At 40.3% G+C, this 18,891-nt stretch overlaps 3 protein-coding genes across 4 annotated transcripts in view; 2 read left to right on the top strand and 1 right to left on the bottom strand.

The window, feature by feature from the left end:
* The window catches only part of cpne2 (copine II), a 53,799-nt gene extending 49,354 nt beyond the window's left edge, over positions 1-4,445 (top strand). Inside the window, exons 15-16 of the mRNA XM_042496366.2 lie at positions 124-360; positions 3,068-4,445. Coding sequence (XP_042352300.1) covers positions 124-360; positions 3,068-3,175 — 345 coding nt within the window. The 3' untranslated portion in view covers positions 3,176-4,445. The remainder of the gene's footprint in view (positions 1-123; positions 361-3,067) is intronic.
* Positions 4,446-5,800: 1,355 nt separating this feature from the next.
* The window catches only part of LOC121950774 (cytochrome P450 2B4-like), a 29,085-nt gene continuing 15,994 nt past the window's right edge, over positions 5,801-18,891 (top strand). Inside the window, exon 1 of the mRNA XM_042496881.2 lies at positions 5,801-5,928. Within this exon, the coding sequence (XP_042352815.2) occupies positions 5,856-5,928 (73 nt within the window). The 5' untranslated portion in view covers positions 5,801-5,855. The remainder of the gene's footprint in view (positions 5,929-18,891) is intronic.
* Positions 10,828-17,155, bottom strand: psme3ip1 (proteasome activator subunit 3 interacting protein 1). 2 transcript variants are annotated; one of them, XM_042496885.2, is made up of 4 exons: positions 15,634-16,243; positions 14,047-14,132; positions 12,861-13,067; positions 10,828-11,261 (listed from the first exon to the last, which is right to left on the bottom strand). In XM_042496885.2, the coding sequence occupies exons 1-4, from the start codon at positions 15,876-15,878 to the stop codon at positions 11,257-11,259; spliced, it is 543 nt and encodes a 180-aa protein (XP_042352819.2). In that variant the 5' UTR covers positions 15,879-16,243; the 3' UTR covers positions 10,828-11,256. The 2 variants fall into 2 exon arrangements, with proteins under 2 accessions (XP_042352819.2, XP_042352817.2); XM_042496883.2 differs by lacking the exon at positions 10,828-11,261 and having other exon boundaries at positions 11,495-13,067; positions 15,634-17,155.

Raw genomic sequence — 18,891 nt, 5'->3', positions numbered from 1 at the left:
TTTTTATTTGATGCAGATTTCACTTTGAGTGATTTCAGAGGAGATTCATGAAAATTTCTAATTTCTTTCCTCGACTTCTCTCTCCATATCTTCTGTTCCATCCTCCCTCTTCCCCCTCTGCAGCAATACTTCACTCTCCTCATTATAACAGACGGTGTCATCAGCGATATGGACGAGACGCGTCACGCCATCGTACAGGCCTCGAAGCTACCCATGTCCATCATCATCATCGGCGTGGGCAATGCAGACTTTGCTGCCATGGAGTTCTTAGATGGAGACGCCAGCGTTTTAAGGTCCAACACAGGGGAGGAGGCTGTTCGGGACATCGTGCAGTTCGTCCCTTTCAGGGATTTCCGAAATGTGAGTGTTGGTCGCAATGCAGTTATAAAAAGAAACAGAAATGCTTCAAGATGTTTCTTTATAAAGCACCTTATCATACACAAAAGTAATGTAGATTATTTACACTCAACAGATAAGAAAAAAACAAACAAAATTGAAGAATAAAATAAAATAAATAACAGGACAGGCAAATGTAATAATAGCACCGACAACAAATTGATAAAATGAACAAAAGTACCACAAAAAAAGATTAATAAAAAGCTGTGGAAAGAGAAAAGTCTTAAGCTTGGTTTTAAAAATGGTTACAGTTGAGGCATATCTTGGGTCCAGTGGGAGCTGAACCCAGCAGCAGGAAGTGTAATGACTAAAAGCTGTTTCATTTGGATTTAACACTGAACAGTCCCCGCGGATCTGAGAGCAAACATGGCTGAGATATTTCAGGCCCAGACCATCAAGTGACATGCAGACAATAAGTAATGCCTTGAAGTCAATTCTATAATTAACTGGAAGCCAGTGTAAGCATCTTAGAAGTGGGGAAACGTGTTCTTCTCTTTTTGGTGTTCAATCGTGTTTCCATTGTTGGAACTCGGGGTAAAACCTCGGAGGCGGACTTAATTATTTTACAGCTGCGTGGTGTCCTCAGTGGAACTGTGTTGAACACGAACATCAAGAGTAAAATACACCATTGTCTCTTCACAGAGGCAAGAGTTTCTGTTGAGTCATCCACTAAGATTATTTATTTAATTATTGGTTTATTTGTCAGGGACAATCTGGTCTAAAGGCTAATTTGCAACCCTTATCGAAGAAAAACCCCTTCAAAGGTGCATCAGACAAATCAGGCATATACTAAATAGTTACATTTGCATATTTCATGATCCAATATGATTTACAATATTTACATCACATTAAAATCAATGGTGTGTGTGTGTGTGTGTGTGTGTGTGTGTGTGTGTGTGTGTGTGTGTTCCCTTATTCATGACAGAAAATGTGTGTTTTACATATGTATGTGTCTGTAAGCGTGGAAGTGAGAAGTTTAACAACCCGGCAGCTCTCGGTGAAGTTTGACGTCTTTCAGCCTTCGCCGAGATGCCACTGAGGCTAAAGTTTCGACTTGCTGATGTGATTCGCAGTGTCACTTTGACTCCATCTTAGCTCTGCGTCAGAGGCTTTACCTAATGACATGATGTCATGCTTTCTGAGTGTGAATGTGTTTACCAAATGGCAGCCTGTTGCTACTGAGATTGTAGCTGCACACACACACACACACACACACACACACACACACAGGGTCTACTGAGGAGAGCTGGTTATCTCAGACTCAACAGAGACACTGTGTGTGTGTGTGTGTGTGTGTGTGTGTGTGTGTGTGTGTGTGTGTGTGTGTGTGTGTGTGTGCTGATGAGCATACATAAAGTACATGGAGAAAGGTTTCATGTGAGCGTTCATTCGTGTGTGTGTGCGCGCTGCAGGTGAGCAGAGGTTGTTAGTGTGCACATTTGTAGGCTGTATTCAAGAGAAATCACTTCTTTTTTTTTTTAAATTTCGTATATTTTGAGTGTGTGTTTGTGTGCGTGGGCTGATGGTGGGCGAGCTGACTTCCTCTGTTGTGGGAGGAACGCAGTGTTTGCTGGCTTCGTTCCAGTTTGTCGGTGGGAGGGTGAGAGACGGCGACAGACAGAATAGAGAGGAAGAGGGAGAAATGAAGCTGAAACAGAGGAAACAATAATGAGAGTGACCCGAAATAATGAGCTGTGTTGGCAGGCTAATTTCTACTATAAAGTATTCTCTGCATAACGTTGGTGGTGATTAGATAATCTGAAAGTTATTAGCTAATAGTATTTATTAGCTTTATTGTTGAACAATAAGAACAAATCACAACAGGGAAAATCGGTGGTTATTTGTGGAGATCATCTTTCTGAACAAAATGTGTAAAAATCGAAAAAGAGCTTACTTTCTGCAATGATCTTATATCAAATGGAAAAATTCCTTTTTGACGAGGGAACATCATCCCTGGAGCTCTCTGAGAGTCTCATTTAACAAAACTGTTTACAGAAGAAACGCCAGCGCTTTCTTTTTTGCTTTTCGCCCTTAAAGAGAAAAAAAACAGCAACTGGTGCATCACTTAAGGCCACGGTGGCTTTGTATCGTGAGGCTTCGTACCATCGGAGTGCTTCAAGCCTAAAATATCACGTCAACACAAAGCATTTAGCGTTGGCGCCCATGAGCTGCACACGTCCAGAGAACCGGTGGCTCGCCAATTTTTTCCGTGTGCCGCGCGGTTGTCAGCAGAAATAGACAGTGGAAATGGTGTTTTCATACTTATATTGACTCTTTACCACCTTTCACTTCAGTTTAAAATCCTCTGTCTGTCATATAGATGAGAAAATACAAAGAAGTCTATTTATTCAAAACTTCCTGCTTCCATTTCAAAATAGAAGTCCTGTTGACAGGATCCCATCAGATGTTGACACAAGGCCTTTTATTTTGAAATATTTACAGGACCGTGCTGTTGACAATGCAGGAGCTTGTACGACTGCATAAAATGAGCAGAATTTGTGCTTAAAAAAGTTAATTGAATTTTTAAAAATACTTTCAAAGCAATATTTGGTTAATTTAGATGAATTAATCACAGAGCATGTGATTTATTAGATTATTTTTTAATAGCTTGACAGCACTAATTTAAATTCCACTAACATTAACGCGTTCTTTTGGTCTTTTTCTCTCTCAGGCACCCAAAGAGACCCTCGCCAAGTCGGTCCTGGCCGAGCTGCCTCAGCAGGTCACCCAGTACTTTAAACAGCGGAATCTACCGCCCAGCAACACGGCGCCGGAGTGACACGCCCCCAAAGACGAGAGCCCACTCGCTGTACAATAGCTCAACAAAACCTCTCTCTCCTTGGCAAACAATACAAAAGTGTGTATGTCAGCTGTGAACAAAATTAAATTGTGGACAAAAAAAAAAAAAAATCAAGCATTGAAGACATCCCTGCCATTATATTCGCAACGTTGTTACTGGTTAGAGAACGTTTGGTCCGTATCCAGTGTGACTCCATCAGATTTTGTCTGTTTGTTAAGGCTTTCCAGCACACAGACCCATGATGACAGTAATGTGTTCAGGACCTTGCATGTCTACAGCGATGGCAGGTGTCGCCAAATAATTTACATAAATATATAAATATGCAGGAAAACACTGGCCTTTTCTTAGAGAAATCAAAAATATCTTGATTTATCAGGATGTAGGTTATTTTTTGCTCTTTGCATGTGTGAGTCTTGTGATTGATACCATGTGATACATACAACTTCTTGGTGTAAAGTCCCTTCTGAGCTGAAATATATCAGTGGCTGAACCCCTTCCCGTTATTGTATGGATCCTTTTCAGGTAGCGGATCAGATGAAGGCTGTTTGCTTTCACAGACTGAGTCTGAACAGAGCACTTTTTCTTCAACGGGAGGTTTCAATTATGAAGGTTTTGATCGTTCGTGGTCTGAGCGGCAGGTTTTAAAGCTTATTTGATGGAGAGGACAGAATCAGAGGAGGACGAGGCCGTAGAGGCAGCTGTAGCACTAACACTCGATAGATGTGGGATACTGTGTGAACTCATTCGGCTGTTAAATATGGGGCCATTTTGCTAGCTTTTGCAAAATCCTTGTATTTCTTATGACTCCGGTTCATCCTGCATGTTGCCAATATCTACTCACTGTTTACAAACCGATGCCGATGATCACAAATGCATGTTTGTTTGTTTTTCAAATTGTGTATTTATCAGATTTTGTAAATATTTTAATGAGATTCTGTTGAAAGAAAGTCAAAGAAATATGTGTCAGAGAAGGCTGTCGCTGTCAGAGTTTTAATGACTGGAAGCAAAAGAGGAGTTTCTGATATGCATATATATATATATATTGAATGTATATTTATATGACGCCGTTTATGTTCTGATAAGCCAATGTTTCTGACATGTTTTTAATGTACTTTTTATGCAGTGCTGAATTGTGTTCTTAACTACTATGTGTATTGCCGTGCATCTTTGTACTAAACGTGTTGCTATTCATTTTATAAAGTTGTGTCTATGTCCTCTCAGGTTAATAAACTGAAGGAAATGTCACATATCCTCTGTGTCTTTGTGGAAATAAGAGCAGCGCACAACAAAGAGTTAAAGCAACGACAAAGATACACAAAACTGCACCCATGAAGAGCTGTGAAACTATAACAGACTAAACGGCTGCTATAAACAGCCACAAAGATGCAAAACAACTATAAAAAGATGAAAAACAAACACCGAATAACACAAAATGACCACAAGGTGCCGTGAAATGACCACAAAGAGACACAATAACCATAAAAAGCCCCCAAAAGCCCCATATGAAAACACTTGTATTGCTCTGCGCACACGTGTTTTTTTTTTTTATCAAGCTATAGAAAATATTATACATTAATATGATTTAGTACTTTCGTTGAGTTTATTTTTTTTTAATCATTTGTGCTAATCATAACAATCAAATATTAATTAGATTTCTGAATTTTAACCCTTTAAATGCGAGGTTTTTTGTCATGATGCCACTATCTATTTAGATTTAACACAGACAAACACACACACACACACACACACACAAATTATTTTCAGTATACTACGTGCAAAGTTGATTTTTTTTCACCCTGAGATATGTTAATGATTTGCACCAACGTTGATGGTGACAGTGCTGTGCAAATAGCGTGTTTTTTCTTCATATGCCAAAAATGGTTTGAAATGACGTCATCAGGTGGAAATAAAATGGAAATACATAAATAATCCAACGCATGTTTTTCGGCGTTGATGGCTGTGGGATCAAAAATTCCACTTACAATAGTTTCAATTATGCTTTTTTTTCTCCTTTTTTTTTCTAGCAATTTTGTTTTCACAGTGTATTTTACATATTTACATTATATTAAAAATACACAATCTTGCCAAAAATGTATGCCATGAACACAGCCAAAATTATCAAAAACTAAAATAAAATACATTTTGTAGAGATGTTGAAATGTCCTATGTTTTGCGAAGCCCTTGAACTTCTCAGACCATTTGTCCTCGGTGGACATTGGGTGTCAGTCGGTGCCAATCAGAGTTGAACATGTTAAACTGCCGGGAGAAACAAACAAAGAGTGAAGACAGCGGGTGAAGGTCGACTGTGGAAGTTCACTTTAGTCCGTTATAATGTTGTTTGTCATCAAGTCAACACATGACGCGTTTATTTCTGCATGTAACCCGTCAGAGAGGAAGAAAGGGCGTGTTGTGCAGCTGTTTTTAGTGCGTAATTCTGGCGCACGTGTGGACTAATTTTCCGTGGAGTTTGCAGGAGAGAGACTGCATGCAGGAAAAGTTTCTTGTCACCGAGTTTCCGGGTGAGTATGGACAGTGAGGAGTGTAATGATGTGGACATTTATGGTTAAAAGTGAAGAGGTTTATTATTTTTTATGTATTTCTGGGTAGTGTGCGTCCTACGCTGCCGCATGCTGGAGAGGTGTTCAGGACTGGCTGCTGCATGCCGGGAGGAGGCCATGAGTTTTTTCCCACAGTCAGAGCCTCAGGAGGAGTTTCTGCACCGCGAAGGAACAGTGAGTACAGACAATATTTTCTTGAGGATTTCAGTGAGCTCCAACAGGCGCAGAAATGTTGTGGTACCATAAACTGGTTATTTTATGACTGAAGATTTATTTTATTGTTTTTATGTTTACAGAATAAAGTAACTAGCAGAAAATAGCATATAGATAAATATATTCATCAATAGTAAAAGAGTAGCACATAATGATAATAATAACAATAATAGTAATAATAAACACATTGAAAATAAAATAAAATTAAATTAAACATTAAAAAAACAAAACAACTAAAACAAACAATAACAATTTGGGGAATAAACAGGATAAATATTATGCAAAATAGATATTAAATAAAGTACAATAATAATACATATTTTTAATTTTACTTTATTTTATTTGGGTCACCATCTAATGGTGATAATAATAACAATAACAATAATAATAAAGAAATAGATTACAAATCAAATAAAAGATTTAAAAAAAGAACAAAACAACTAAAACAAGCAATAATCAACAGACCACATAAATCAAGATAAACTGGAAAAAAAAGGATTCAAACATTTAAAAAATATGTAATAAAACCACAAAATGTGTCCATATTGCTCGTCCGAACTAATCCAAGTGTCCTGAAGCCCCAGTGTGCCAAGTTGTTTTGAAAAACGTCACTGGCGTCATGTTTTTAGCCTTGTTGTAGCCTTTAGCTCCTAGTGTGTGAGCTGCGTTCACGTAAGCACGCGTGTACGAGACCAACGGGAGTTCAGAGCGTCACTCGTCACGTTTTTAGCCGTAGCCCTTTTATCGGATTTAAAACTAATGTGTGTGGGGGAGGCTTCCAAAAAGCATGTAAACACTGGTGTGCAGATACCGTGATCTTAACACCTGTCTAAACCTTCACCACAAATTTGTTGAGAAATGTAAAATTTCAGTGTATCCCCTATAAAATGTTTTACAAATGTACTATGTTTGTGATTGGCTTAACTTGGCTTTTGTTCAGCTGAACATATGGCCATTTATTTTATTTCTAAAATACAAAGGTATCAGTCAACAGTTTAATTATCTTTGGTGTGGACATTAAACACTGCAAATTTCTTTTTCTGCCTTTTGTTAAAGTCTGCTATCCTCTGATCTGGTCCTGTGCAATGTTAGTACTCATAGATTGAGAAAGTAATTCACTGTACTACTGTGCATCCATGAGCAACTTGTGCTCCAATAGGATTTTTTTATTTTTTTATTTTAATGTATTTATGCCAGCCGGAGGGTTTATATAACAGCAGGCTGATGGGAGGAATTGTAATGAGTTATGGGGGGGGGGTGAAGGGTCCTGTGTGATGTTGTTTACATCTGAGTGTGAAGATTTGATAGTGAAGACTCTAAAACGCCTGCAAAGAGACACAACATGTATAACTGATATTATTTAACATTAGAAAATTTTAAAAATGTTCATTTGGCAATCATTTATTACTCTAAGTAATGTTACTATTAATAATAAACGGCAGAAGTGAAGCGACTATGATGACCTACTTTTTAGCCGCCCGTGTCCACAGTTGTGTGAGGTTCCTGTTTAATCAATGATGCACATTTACAGGTTAACAACAACAGCAGGCGAGCGAGCGGTGAAAACCGTGTGATCTCCCCGTCACCCATGCATGATTACGCCGCCTGAAACACCTGTGCCCCTTCTGTGCTTTTCCAGCCACGCTGACCTCCACTGCCACCCGCGGTGAAACTTATTTACACCCAAAATATAACAGAAAAACACACAGAGATAACTCGTGGCTCCTACGAGACGTGGATTTGAGTCACAAATTTGTTGACTTTAGACTTAACTTGCAGAAAATCAAAAAAGACTTGAGCCTTTTGACATGAAAATACTTGATATAGGGCTGGACCTGAATATTCAGCTATTGGAATATTTGTGAAGTGGGTAGGTTTTGTTTATTTTAATTAGAGCTGGTATGCTTCGCTTTTGTTTCAAAGGGCTTTGTGGGGTTATCTTGAGTATTTTAAAGGTCTATAATAATTTGTCCCATGATTGTAAAAGTTGTCACAAGATGTCTAACAGAAAAAGTGCATACAAAGGTCGTTGAACCCACTAACTCGTAAGTTTGAAATACCTTTCATCAGTCCATTCGGGATTTCACAATGTTGCGATCGCAACAATTCACGCAAAATCAGGCAGTCCCCGTGAAGCCTGTGTGGCTTTGCAATTTTGTCAAATCACCACGACTCCTCAGCGATCCGAGTTTTATCAATACTTTTCTATTATTTGATGGAAAGACAAGGTGACAATAAGTTTTGAATAGAACTGTTTTGCTTTTTGGCTGATGTAACAGGGCGCTTTTATTATAACGTAAAATTAAAAATCGCAAAAAATATATCAGCAGCACTAAATGAAAAACTTCTTTTTTTCCATCTCTACTATCCATTTTTATATTGCTGGGAAAACAAATTTCTCACCCAAACAACTGAATTCTTCAAGTTTCTAACTAAATTTTCTTTTTCTTGATGTTACATTTGAATGCATCGTTAGGATGTTTTATTTGCTTATGCCTAACAGTCATTTTACTGAGCCGACCTTGAACACATCACAGTGAAACCTTATGCAACCTGGTTTATTTAGCTGACCAGCTCTTTTCCTTCAATCGCAACTCATATTTGAACTTTTTTTAACTGACTTGCTACAAAGTTTGGGTGTGCTTTGATTTAAATGACGTCACTTGACTCGAGATGTAATGTTACATTTTAGATTTTCAGGTTTTGAAAAATTGGAACCGGGTCCTCGATAGAACCGGGATTCAATCCCCATCCCTAATGTTAACAGCCTGGTACAAAAAAACAATTTTGGGGGTGAATTTTATATAACTCACCTGTTTACATTTATTAAGTCCCAAAGTTTGGCAAATGAAGCCAGTTTGAAAAAAAAAACAAGCGTTTATTCTGAATCGCTTGTGTTGGGAACGCTCAAAATCCCAAACTTACATCTTCTTCGTGTATGTTGGTGATATTACTTGTTGTCATAGCAACTCCTTTCGCAGCAGCAATCGGTGACGCCGAGCTTCATCTGTCGCTTAAACGGAGAGACCCACGGCTGTCTTAATGATGTCAGTGTTCCAGCCCTGAACACAAGAAAACATTATCCTCCGGTCTCATCATCACTCTGTTTTTACAAAGGCTTTGAGTCACTCTCATACCTTGAGCAACACACACACACACACACACACACACACACACACACACACACATTTCTCCCCAAACATCGCACTGCTTCGGCTGTTCAGTGACACTGAGACGCTTCAGTATATTCTGGTTTTCTGTCTCAATCAGCAAACTGAGCTTCAGAGGCTAAATTCTCCTGCCAAGGTTTTAATGAGGACTGAATACACATCCCCGAATCCAATTACCCAAATTAGTTTTAATTTAGTTCAATTTTACACGTTCATTTTATGGCCCGTGTTGGTCTGGCTGTGAGATCTTTTAACCCCTAACACTCTGGCAGAGCCTCACAGGTCTTTATTAAGGCGTACGCAGGTTTATACGGTGCCAGGCACTCATCTTTCATCTTTAATCTTTAGGAAAACAACTTTTTTTTCCACTTCATTTTTTTGTGGAGGTCTCAGTATCTCCCTCGATGCACTTGGAGTGAAATGACACAGATGGTGGTGCTTTACAAGCTTTATATTTTGGCCTGAGCTGCAGGATTTTGACATTATTAGGGGCCGGGACTAATTCAATAGTTCAGTTCTGAGAATCCAGATGCATTAAAGAGGAAGATTCTGCAGAATTCAGGTTGTTTTTTTGATTGTTTTGTATACAGATGTTTCTATAGATTATAGCACAACATGAAAATAAAGCCTTTCAGCAACAAACAGCTTTGCGTTATCACAGCGGTGACAAAAAATCCATACGGTCACAGCCCTACCTGTGACCTCCGAATCTCAGTTCATCCTTGAGTCCAAGAGGACATTTGTGTTAAATTTGATCGAATTCCCTCAAGGCGTTCTTTATTAGGGATCGAAGTCCAGTTCTAATTGAGGACCTGGTTCCACTTTTTTCAAACCCCAAAAATCAATAACATTTGAGCTTAATGGTACTGCTGTCGAGTCTCATGGGTCCTGTAACGTAACATTACACCTCGAGTTTAGTCATTTAAATCCAATCTTTGCTCTGCATACATCGATTGTCCAATAAAGTTTTTTAATACAACTGGCCAAAGCAAATCAACATCGTGCATCTCCTTAAACCTAAATTTTCAACTGTTTTCGGGTTGAAAAAACTCCTTCAACTCCGCCAGCTGCTGCTGCTGCTGCACAGCCGGCACCGTCTTCATCATCCTCCACTCACAGCTGCAGTGGGAATCACACCCAAACTTTATAGTAAGTTAAAAGTAGTAATTCAGCGCTGAAATCTGAGTTAAAATCAGCAGGATAAGAGCTGGTTAGTTACATAAAAGAGGTTGCATAAGGTTTCATTGTGATGTGTTCAAGGTCGCCTCTTTAAAATGACCATTAGGCAAAATCATCATCACATCATCGTGATGTGTTTAAATGTAACATTGAGAAAAAGAAAATTACGTTTTTGGCGAGAAACTTGAATAAAACAGTTTGGATGTTTTCTCAGCAACATAAAATGGACAGTAGAGATGAAATTATAAACTGTTTAACATCCTATCACGAGCTTTAATCATCTTATAATACATTTAAAAACTACAGATGCCAAGATTTTTCAAAGTAAATATTTACATTTAAAAAAAAAAAGATGGCCTCATCTTTCCACTAAATGATAGAAAAGCATCGATGGTGGTATCAATAAAAACTCGGATTGTTAAGGAGTCTCGATAATGGTTTTAATAACAATGAAAAAACACTCCCCATCCCTATTCTTTAAATAATGCCTTGTGCCACACAGACACAAACACACAGTACAAGGGAAAGCTCTTTATTTCTCTCTGCTCACACTTTAACCAACAAAACAAAGCTCCAACGCCCGAGACAGCAGCAAACAGTCCAACGTCTTTCCATCCGACTTTAAAACAAACTTGATGAGGAAACGCATTATTACATCACACAAATAAAGACATTATTTTTTTCAAACCGTGCAGATTTTGCATGTAACTCAGAGAGCGGAGCGTCCTGCCCCGTCTCTCTCTCTCTGAAAGCTAAAAGGTGTGAGTCATATTTGACACAGTCTAAAGCAGTCTCTTCCTCGCTCCACAGCTGTCAATCACTGTTCCCTCAGCCAACAGCACAGCTCGCAGTCGCTGCGGCTTGGGTTGGGAGTAGGGTTGGGTGGTGGGGAGGGGGCAGGATGTCGTCGGGGTAGGCAGTGCGGGATTGGTTGCTCGGCTTAAACTGCGTGAGATGTGATTGAGGGAAGGAAGGGTTGAGGTATCACGTTTGAGTGCCACAATAGCAAAAAAAAAAAACCACAAATAGATGCACAGATTTAGTTTAAATCGGTCTTAAAGTTGCTGTTTGTCAGGATTATTTGACTCGGCTGAACTTTGTCTGATGACAAAGAGCAACAGTTCAACTCACAGCTGTGAAAACAACAGGAATACTGAAGTGTTTGCTGTGTGTGTGTGTGTGTGTGTGTGTGTGTGTGTGTGTGTGTGTGTGTGTGTGTGTGTGTGTGTGTGTGTGTGTGTTAAAGGGCTGGGTATCGTTAACCTTTTTAAAACCACACCGATACCAATAAACACTTCATTCAGTGCCCCTAATGTGAATGGAGTGGCGTGTATCCCATAAAACTGCACGTAACTGGGCTTTTATTTGCTTTAGTCGCAGAGATAGAAAGAAAACAAAGAGCGTTTCGACACTCGTTTAACGGCACCCGGTATACCGACACGACGCCTCTCTTTATCCTCAAACAGCCCAGCTGGCCGCCAGCGTTGTTCGACATTGATGTTTTGTTGAATGTAGTTTATGATGAATCAGTGTTAGTCCAACAAAAAACGTGACTTTTAAAATACATATAAACATGTTAGTCCGACTAAAATCGCACTAAATCGAAATGCTCGAAATTAACAATTTGATTGGAAGTCGAGCTTTTCCGTCATGAAAACACGTCAGTCGGACTTCTGTGGTTTTCGTTATTGTAATGTGGTCTAAATCACAGACTGTATCAATAATTTAGGGTTTAAAGCAACTAGCAGAGAGACAGTATGTCTCCACCATCATTGATTGTCCCCCGGTGCTTGTATACTGAGACAAAGACAGTAGTCCAGTTAAACGGTCTAATGGAGCTATGACCGCAGCTCCGGTAAACTGTGCATGTTAACGTAGAGTCGAGCTGTGCGCTGTCGCTGTGAGGTTGTTGGGACTGTTTAACGACATCGTGCGGCTGTGTAGCTCGTGCTCACCGGGCGGATGTTGATCTGAGGATAGCGGCTCTGGAGACGTAACAGGAAGTCAGCTGGTTCCGCAGAGAGATGTCGACTGTTCGGGATCAGACCGCTCGCACAAAAAGGATTGAATGCAGGTATCAAATGACTGCAGACGTTTCGATACTGCATGTTTCAGACGGTGCCTTAAAGGTACAGAGTACCGATTCCCAGCCCTCATGTGTCAGTGTATGAGTCTAACATGATATGAACTTGTGTGGCCTGCAGGTACACCCCTGTTTTGTGTGTGTGTGTGTGTGTGTGTGTGTGTGTGTGTGTGTGTGTGTGTGTGTGTGTGTGTGTGTGTGTGTGTGTGTGTGTGTGTGTGTGTGTGTGTGTCCGCAGGACCTTTAAATATGTCTCTGTGTGTGCATATCTTGTGTGTGGTTAACCTTTTCTGACTGTTTGCTAGCCATTCTGAAGGCATGCAAACTTACTCCACGTGTGTGTGTGTGTGTGTGTGTGTGTGTGCGTGTGTGCGTGCGAGTGTCTGTGTGTGTGCTGGTGTGTGTCTATCTGTACGCCCTGCTGTGCCGGGGGTAGGGCAACATGATTGCGTCCACGCTACCTTCGCTGTCCGAGCTGCTGTCAGAGTCGCTGCTGCCGGAATAAACGCAGAGTCCTGGTAAAACGCCGACGCACACGGCTGCCGACGGCAGGTGTAACACGCCTTGACCGGAGCTCAGGGGAGCCGAGGGGGTCTTTGTGGTCAGGCCGGGGACTGTTTGTTGATCTTCAGCTCCCCCTGCTCCTCCTCCTGCTCCATCCTCCTGTTCTGAACAGCACAACACACCGTCATATATACTGTACGGCAAATACACTGTAAATATTTCTGTTTACTGTGTTTATGGGCTGCTTTTAATGCTTGTGTCCGTATAATTTGTTCGTATAATTTTTGTTAAAGCATCTGCATGCAGGTTGTAAGCACAGAGAAGCACCCGTACTGTGGAAATAAGACAAACTGTCTAATTAACCACGTTTCCCCAAATCACTTAGCGGCCAGTTTAGACCTACGATACAAGATGAATGGAATTAATCAGCTGTAAGGAGAGAAAATCAGCTGTTAGAGAGCAATTCGACTGACTTCAAAGCCTCACTGGAGATTCACATGAACTGGTAGATCTGGTCATGTTAAGCTGCACGTCTCTCTATCAATCTGTATCATATATATATATATATATATATATACGTGTGTGTGTGTGTGTGTGTGTGTGTGTGTATACACACACTTTGACACAAACTGCATTCAGCTGCACCATCCTGACTTTCAGAAAAGTGAGCCCACAGTCTCGACCGCTTGGTCTTGTCCGGCGTTCGCCTTGCTACTACGAGCAGAGCAGCCAGCAGCGGTGCAATAATAAACGTCATAGCCTTCGTCATCCCCGAGTTGCCAGATACGTGAGAATCAAGTTAGAATAAATTAACATTACACAATTTATGTCATAAATACCAAGAGTAGCACCGTTTGTCATGAAGCCTTTCGGTACTGAAGTACCGACCTGATCACGTACCGGTACCGATTAATTCTCATTACCCGTCCCTGCTGGTCAACCTTTCCAATTATGAAAGTAATTCCAGCTTTTTCTGAAAAAAAAAAACCTCACTCTCCATGTATGCAATCTACGCGTCACTCAGTCACACGCAGTGAGCTGAACGAGAGGTTGTTTTTTCTGATCTGAAGTCATTTATAAATTCAAAAACAGATTAATGTCACTTCAGACGTTTCTCCATACAGACCTCAGGCTGCAGCCCACCTGTGTGTGTGTCTCCATTTCCTGTCGTTGCTGTCGTTGTGATCTCCACTTTCTGTTTCTTGCTGTTGTCTGATGACTGGGAGGAACTGGGTGAGAGAGCAGAGAGATTTTTCAGATTTGAAGCTGCTCTAACCGAGATTTCCATCCCAACAGTAGATCTTAGTTCAATTTTGGGCCCGACACGACCCACCAAGTTCGGGCCAGGCCAGGCTGTGATTTCACTATTCCCTGTAGCTTGAATCGTGTCGGGTTCTCACCAAATAAACCTTTATTTTTTTTAATGAAACTATTGTGAGCTGTCTCATGCTTAAATGGCACTTTGGCAGCAGATTTAATGGACTGAATTCAGAGGGGAAAAGAGAGAGGGGGGAGAGAGGGAACGTGAACCGGGGGAGAGGGCAATTTTTGTCCGCCTGCTACTGTGGCTGCTGGATGCCACTCTTTAGATTATCAGTGTTTTTGTGGCTGGTGAGTAAAACAGATTTAGCAGCCACTTATTTTTTACAGCTTTTGGCTAGCTGCTGCTGCTGCTGCCAATTTCCAACCCTGAACAGAAAGTGAGAGAAAGAGAAAGAGAAAGGGGAGCTGCACGGCGAAGTGGTTGGCAGTTTCTGCTTCTCCCCTCGCAGCAGCAGAAGAGATGTAAATAACATGCAGTGGAGAGCGGTGATCGACATCTACGCGCTGCATCGTCATCGTTGTGCGTATTAGACGCACCAAAGCCAAACCGTCACGCACGAGATGACGGACAACAGAAGGAAGACAGGAAGTGGTGCGAGGACATACTCCAGCCCTTAGCTTGTAATACATTTTTAATATTAAAAAAAATTACATTTTATGATATATAAAATGTAATATTCTATAGGCCTATTATTACAGTACAAATCTGGATTTTAAATCGGGCTCTGATTGGGCAGGGACAGAAACTGTTCAGGTAGCAGGGTTCCCACGTATCCTTAAAAAGTCTTAAATTCATCTGAAAATTAGGCCTTAATTGGTATTCAAATAGCTCAAATCAATCTTTGGACAGTCTAAAATGTTTTCAGACATGGGGAGAAGGATTTTATTATATTATTTATTTATTTAATTTTGACATTGCACTGTCAAAATAAAAAAAATTTTTTTAAAAAATGTAATTATTATTATTTTGTCAAGTATGTATAATTTGAACAAAAACATTACAAAAGCACAAACATCCAGATGACAAAAAAAAATCTGCTAGATGAGATAATACGAGAGAGGAAAGCACTGACTGATGAAGAGCATGTAGCTCAAAACGTCACCTCAGATGTAATTGAACTAAATATTTATAGGAGAATAATCAGATTGCCAAATGCCTTTCACAGAACCAAACAGTGATCTTTTATGTTAGAATAAAAATTTAGGCTGACTGTTATAAAATGAAGTCACTGGTGTCTTTTTTCTGTCTCTATTCAGTTTCGATTATTCTAATCCCCAGTCAGAAGGAAACTGCTTGGTACCAAGTTTCAAATAATACGAACTTTATAAAATCATCTTGTTCTGCCGCCCCACACAGACACAAAATCAGCGACTGCGGCTTTAAAGGACGCGTATCTGTGTCCCTACCTGCGTCTCTTCACAGCACCAGCCAATAAATGAGCCTGAGACAGGTGACTGGTCCTCTGCTGCTCCGCCCCTGAATGTTTAGGTGCCGCCTTCTTTTCGGGCTCTTTGCGGTTTTCGGCGTTCGCTTGCTTCACTAGAGCGCTGTGACAGTACGGAGTTAAGGTGAATAAACCATAATGGAGAGGTAACAAAGAGTGCCGCTCAGGGGCGAATAGAAACACACGACTCATTCGGCAGCAGTCCATTCAACAAATTACGTCCGTCCTCCCTTCGGGGGGGAGCCATTACATCTCCATCAGTGCGCTGGAAAAAGTGACACAGTTCAGAGAAGCTAAAAAAAGCACTCATGCAGAAAAGCAGAGAGCGGCGACACAGATATAGAGCCTAAAACCAGATCAGGGGACGGACAGAGCTCAGGAGACGTGAAATCGGGTCGAGAAGCGGAGACAAGACAGAAACTGACTGAGAAACGCACAAAGACAAACCATATGAGGTGTAAGACAAAAGGGACAGACGGACGTAGAGTGGATCTTTAGGTATATGTGAGAAACGTGAGTTTTCACTGCACTAACAAAGGTCTGCTCCCGTGTGTGTGTGTGTGTGTGTGTGTGTGTGTGTGTGTGTGTGTGTGTGCATTTGGATTTTGTGTTCACAGCAACTGCTTTAAAACGGTCACCGTAGTTACCAGCCTATGATACAGTTTCCACGACAACCCATTCTCTTCATCTGCAGACATACCTGTCTGTCAGAAACCAGTCTGTCCGCAAAGACAAAGAGAGAGGGACAGATGAAACGGCACAGACGGAGACGCTGCTGGACTTGTACTCTAAAGCGCGTTAACGTCATATGTTGCCGTACTCGCGCGGTGATGTAAGGCGCCGTATTTATGGATTATAGAAGCTCTGTTTATGAATGAGGCGGCCTGTCAAAAATACATACATGTAATCATCTTGTGCTTCTTTCATGAGCTAAAAGTTGAGGTTATGTAATGCAGCGTTATGATGCAGATTCTGACCTGCTGCCCACATCTAAGATTTGTTCGGCGATGGCGCCCACTCGAGAAACAGCCAGCCAATCAGAGCTTAGTAGTCAAGATTAAGAATGGAAATGCCATCTTCCTACAAAGATGGCGAGCAGAGCTAGACTGACGAAGGCCAGGCTGATGCGGGTCGATGTTAGCGTTCTGCAGATACATCTCATTACTGTGTGGCCCTTTTTACACAGAGATCACGTTACAGAGCCGCTACAAAGTCCCTTCTTTATGTCTCCTTTGCATTTTTACACAGAACCAAACGATGGCGGCATCTTTCCAGTCCAGTGTATAATTATACACTAAATCTCGGTTTCTGTAATCAAAAGAAGCATGAAGCGTGTTATGTGAAACGCAACAGCCTGGAACATTAAAAGGGGACCTATTACGCTTTTTGGGATTTTCCTTTTTCTTTTTTGTTTTTGTGAAGCATTTTTGTGCTTGTAAAAGGTCTCCTAAGTAATAAAGCCCAAAGTCCGAGCCAAAGGGAGCTCTCTGAACTCTTTGGCAGCAACTTTTACAAAAGAATAACTAAATAAAATATAATAGTAATAATAATAATAATAATAATAATAATAATAATAATAACTATAACTGTCATATTTGCTGAAAGTGTTACTCAGCCAACAAGAGAATTTTCTGGTAAGATTATTCAACTCCAGATGCATCAGATGCTCTTAACCACCCAAATTTGCTCTTACCCAGGTATGCTCAATGATGGGATTCAATGATGAATCCCACTTCAACACGAGTCACCTGTTAGCACAGGTAACATCCCATAAACACTGTATAAGGGCAGGTTTTGTGCCGCGTGCAACGTCTCTGACTGGAGAAATGGCACCAAAAAAGGGCTAGGGTTAGGGTTAGTAAGAAGAAGCAGAACTTCTGCAGTAGTGAAACTGGTGTAGGCCTACTGTTTATGCAAAAAGGTTAAATTTCAAATAAATTGAAATTAAATAAATACATTTGATAAATTTAAAATAAAATAAAAATCAGCAACTCTACTTATACTTATATATGCGAAGCTGGAAACGGCTTATGTATTACGCAATAATAAAAATATTTGCAAATTAACTTTCTAATTAATCATCTACTTGTTTTAGCTGCACTTGCATACTTTCATATTATTTGTTTGTAAAATATCTAATATCTGTAATAATAGCAGTAGAGTAAAAAATACAATAGTTCCTATGAAATGGAGTAGAAGTGGAAAGTGGCATGAGATTAAAATACTTAATGTAAAAGTTCCTCAGATTTGTACTTCAGTACAGTACGTGAGTAAATGTACTTAGTTACATTCAAGTTACATTCTTAGTTACTCCAAAACCTCATCTAAATGTGATTAAATGATATCCATGTGTTTTTTATATGTTCCTCAAATATAAAAAAAAATAAAAATTCTTGCACTGGGCAACAATTTTTGGCCTTTGAAACAAGATTTTTTTAAGAGTAAGAGTTCACTCGACCACGAGAAGATCAAAAGAAAGTAAGAAATCATCTCTAAAATCTGTGGGTACTAACAAAACAAGAACAGGATAGGAGAAAAAAATAAGAGGAAATTTGTTTGTGTATCATTTCTTGCATGAGGCCTAATGTTGAAATGTATTTGTTGGTACATGTTTAGTCCCAGGTGTCCCACACGTTGTCCCTTAAGTGTCCTCAGCAATAATGTCCTCTATATCGTGCTGTAAGTTGTGTCGAGTTCTCGAGTGTTTCTGTGTGTTTCCTCAGCTGAGCAGTGAAGCTGCTCTCAGGTAGTTTTGTTTCATGCTGTTTTGGACAGTGGAAGGACATCCATGGAGCTCATACGGAAGCATCTTGGTGCATAAATCATAAGCAGCTTTATGTGTGTTGGCAGAGCCAGACACAGCTCGAGCTTCTGCTGGGACTGCATCTCTCTCACTCACACACACACACACACACACACACACACACACACACACACACACACACACACACACACACACACACACACACACACACACACACACACACACACACACACACACACACACACACACACACACACACACACACACACACACACACACCTTCAACACGTCTCCATCCTCGTGTGTGACACCAGCACTACGCTGTGCACAAATTCTTCCGTCTGAGTTTGTCCTTCAGCTTTATCTGAAGGACAAACGTACTACGTGGATTTTCATCTTCCTGTGACTTAATCAGATTTAAATTAATTATTATTAGTTTCACTTATTCATTCAGCA

This window comes from Plectropomus leopardus, chromosome 7, assembly GCF_026936395.1.
Source record: "Plectropomus leopardus strain MGB_pleo_1.0 chromosome 7, ASM2693639v1, whole genome shotgun sequence".
In the NCBI taxonomy this organism is placed as follows: domain Eukaryota; kingdom Metazoa; phylum Chordata; class Actinopteri; order Perciformes; family Serranidae; genus Plectropomus; species Plectropomus leopardus.
Note: the sequence above shows the minus strand (reverse complement) of the source record. Positions and strands in the feature narration are given on the sequence as shown.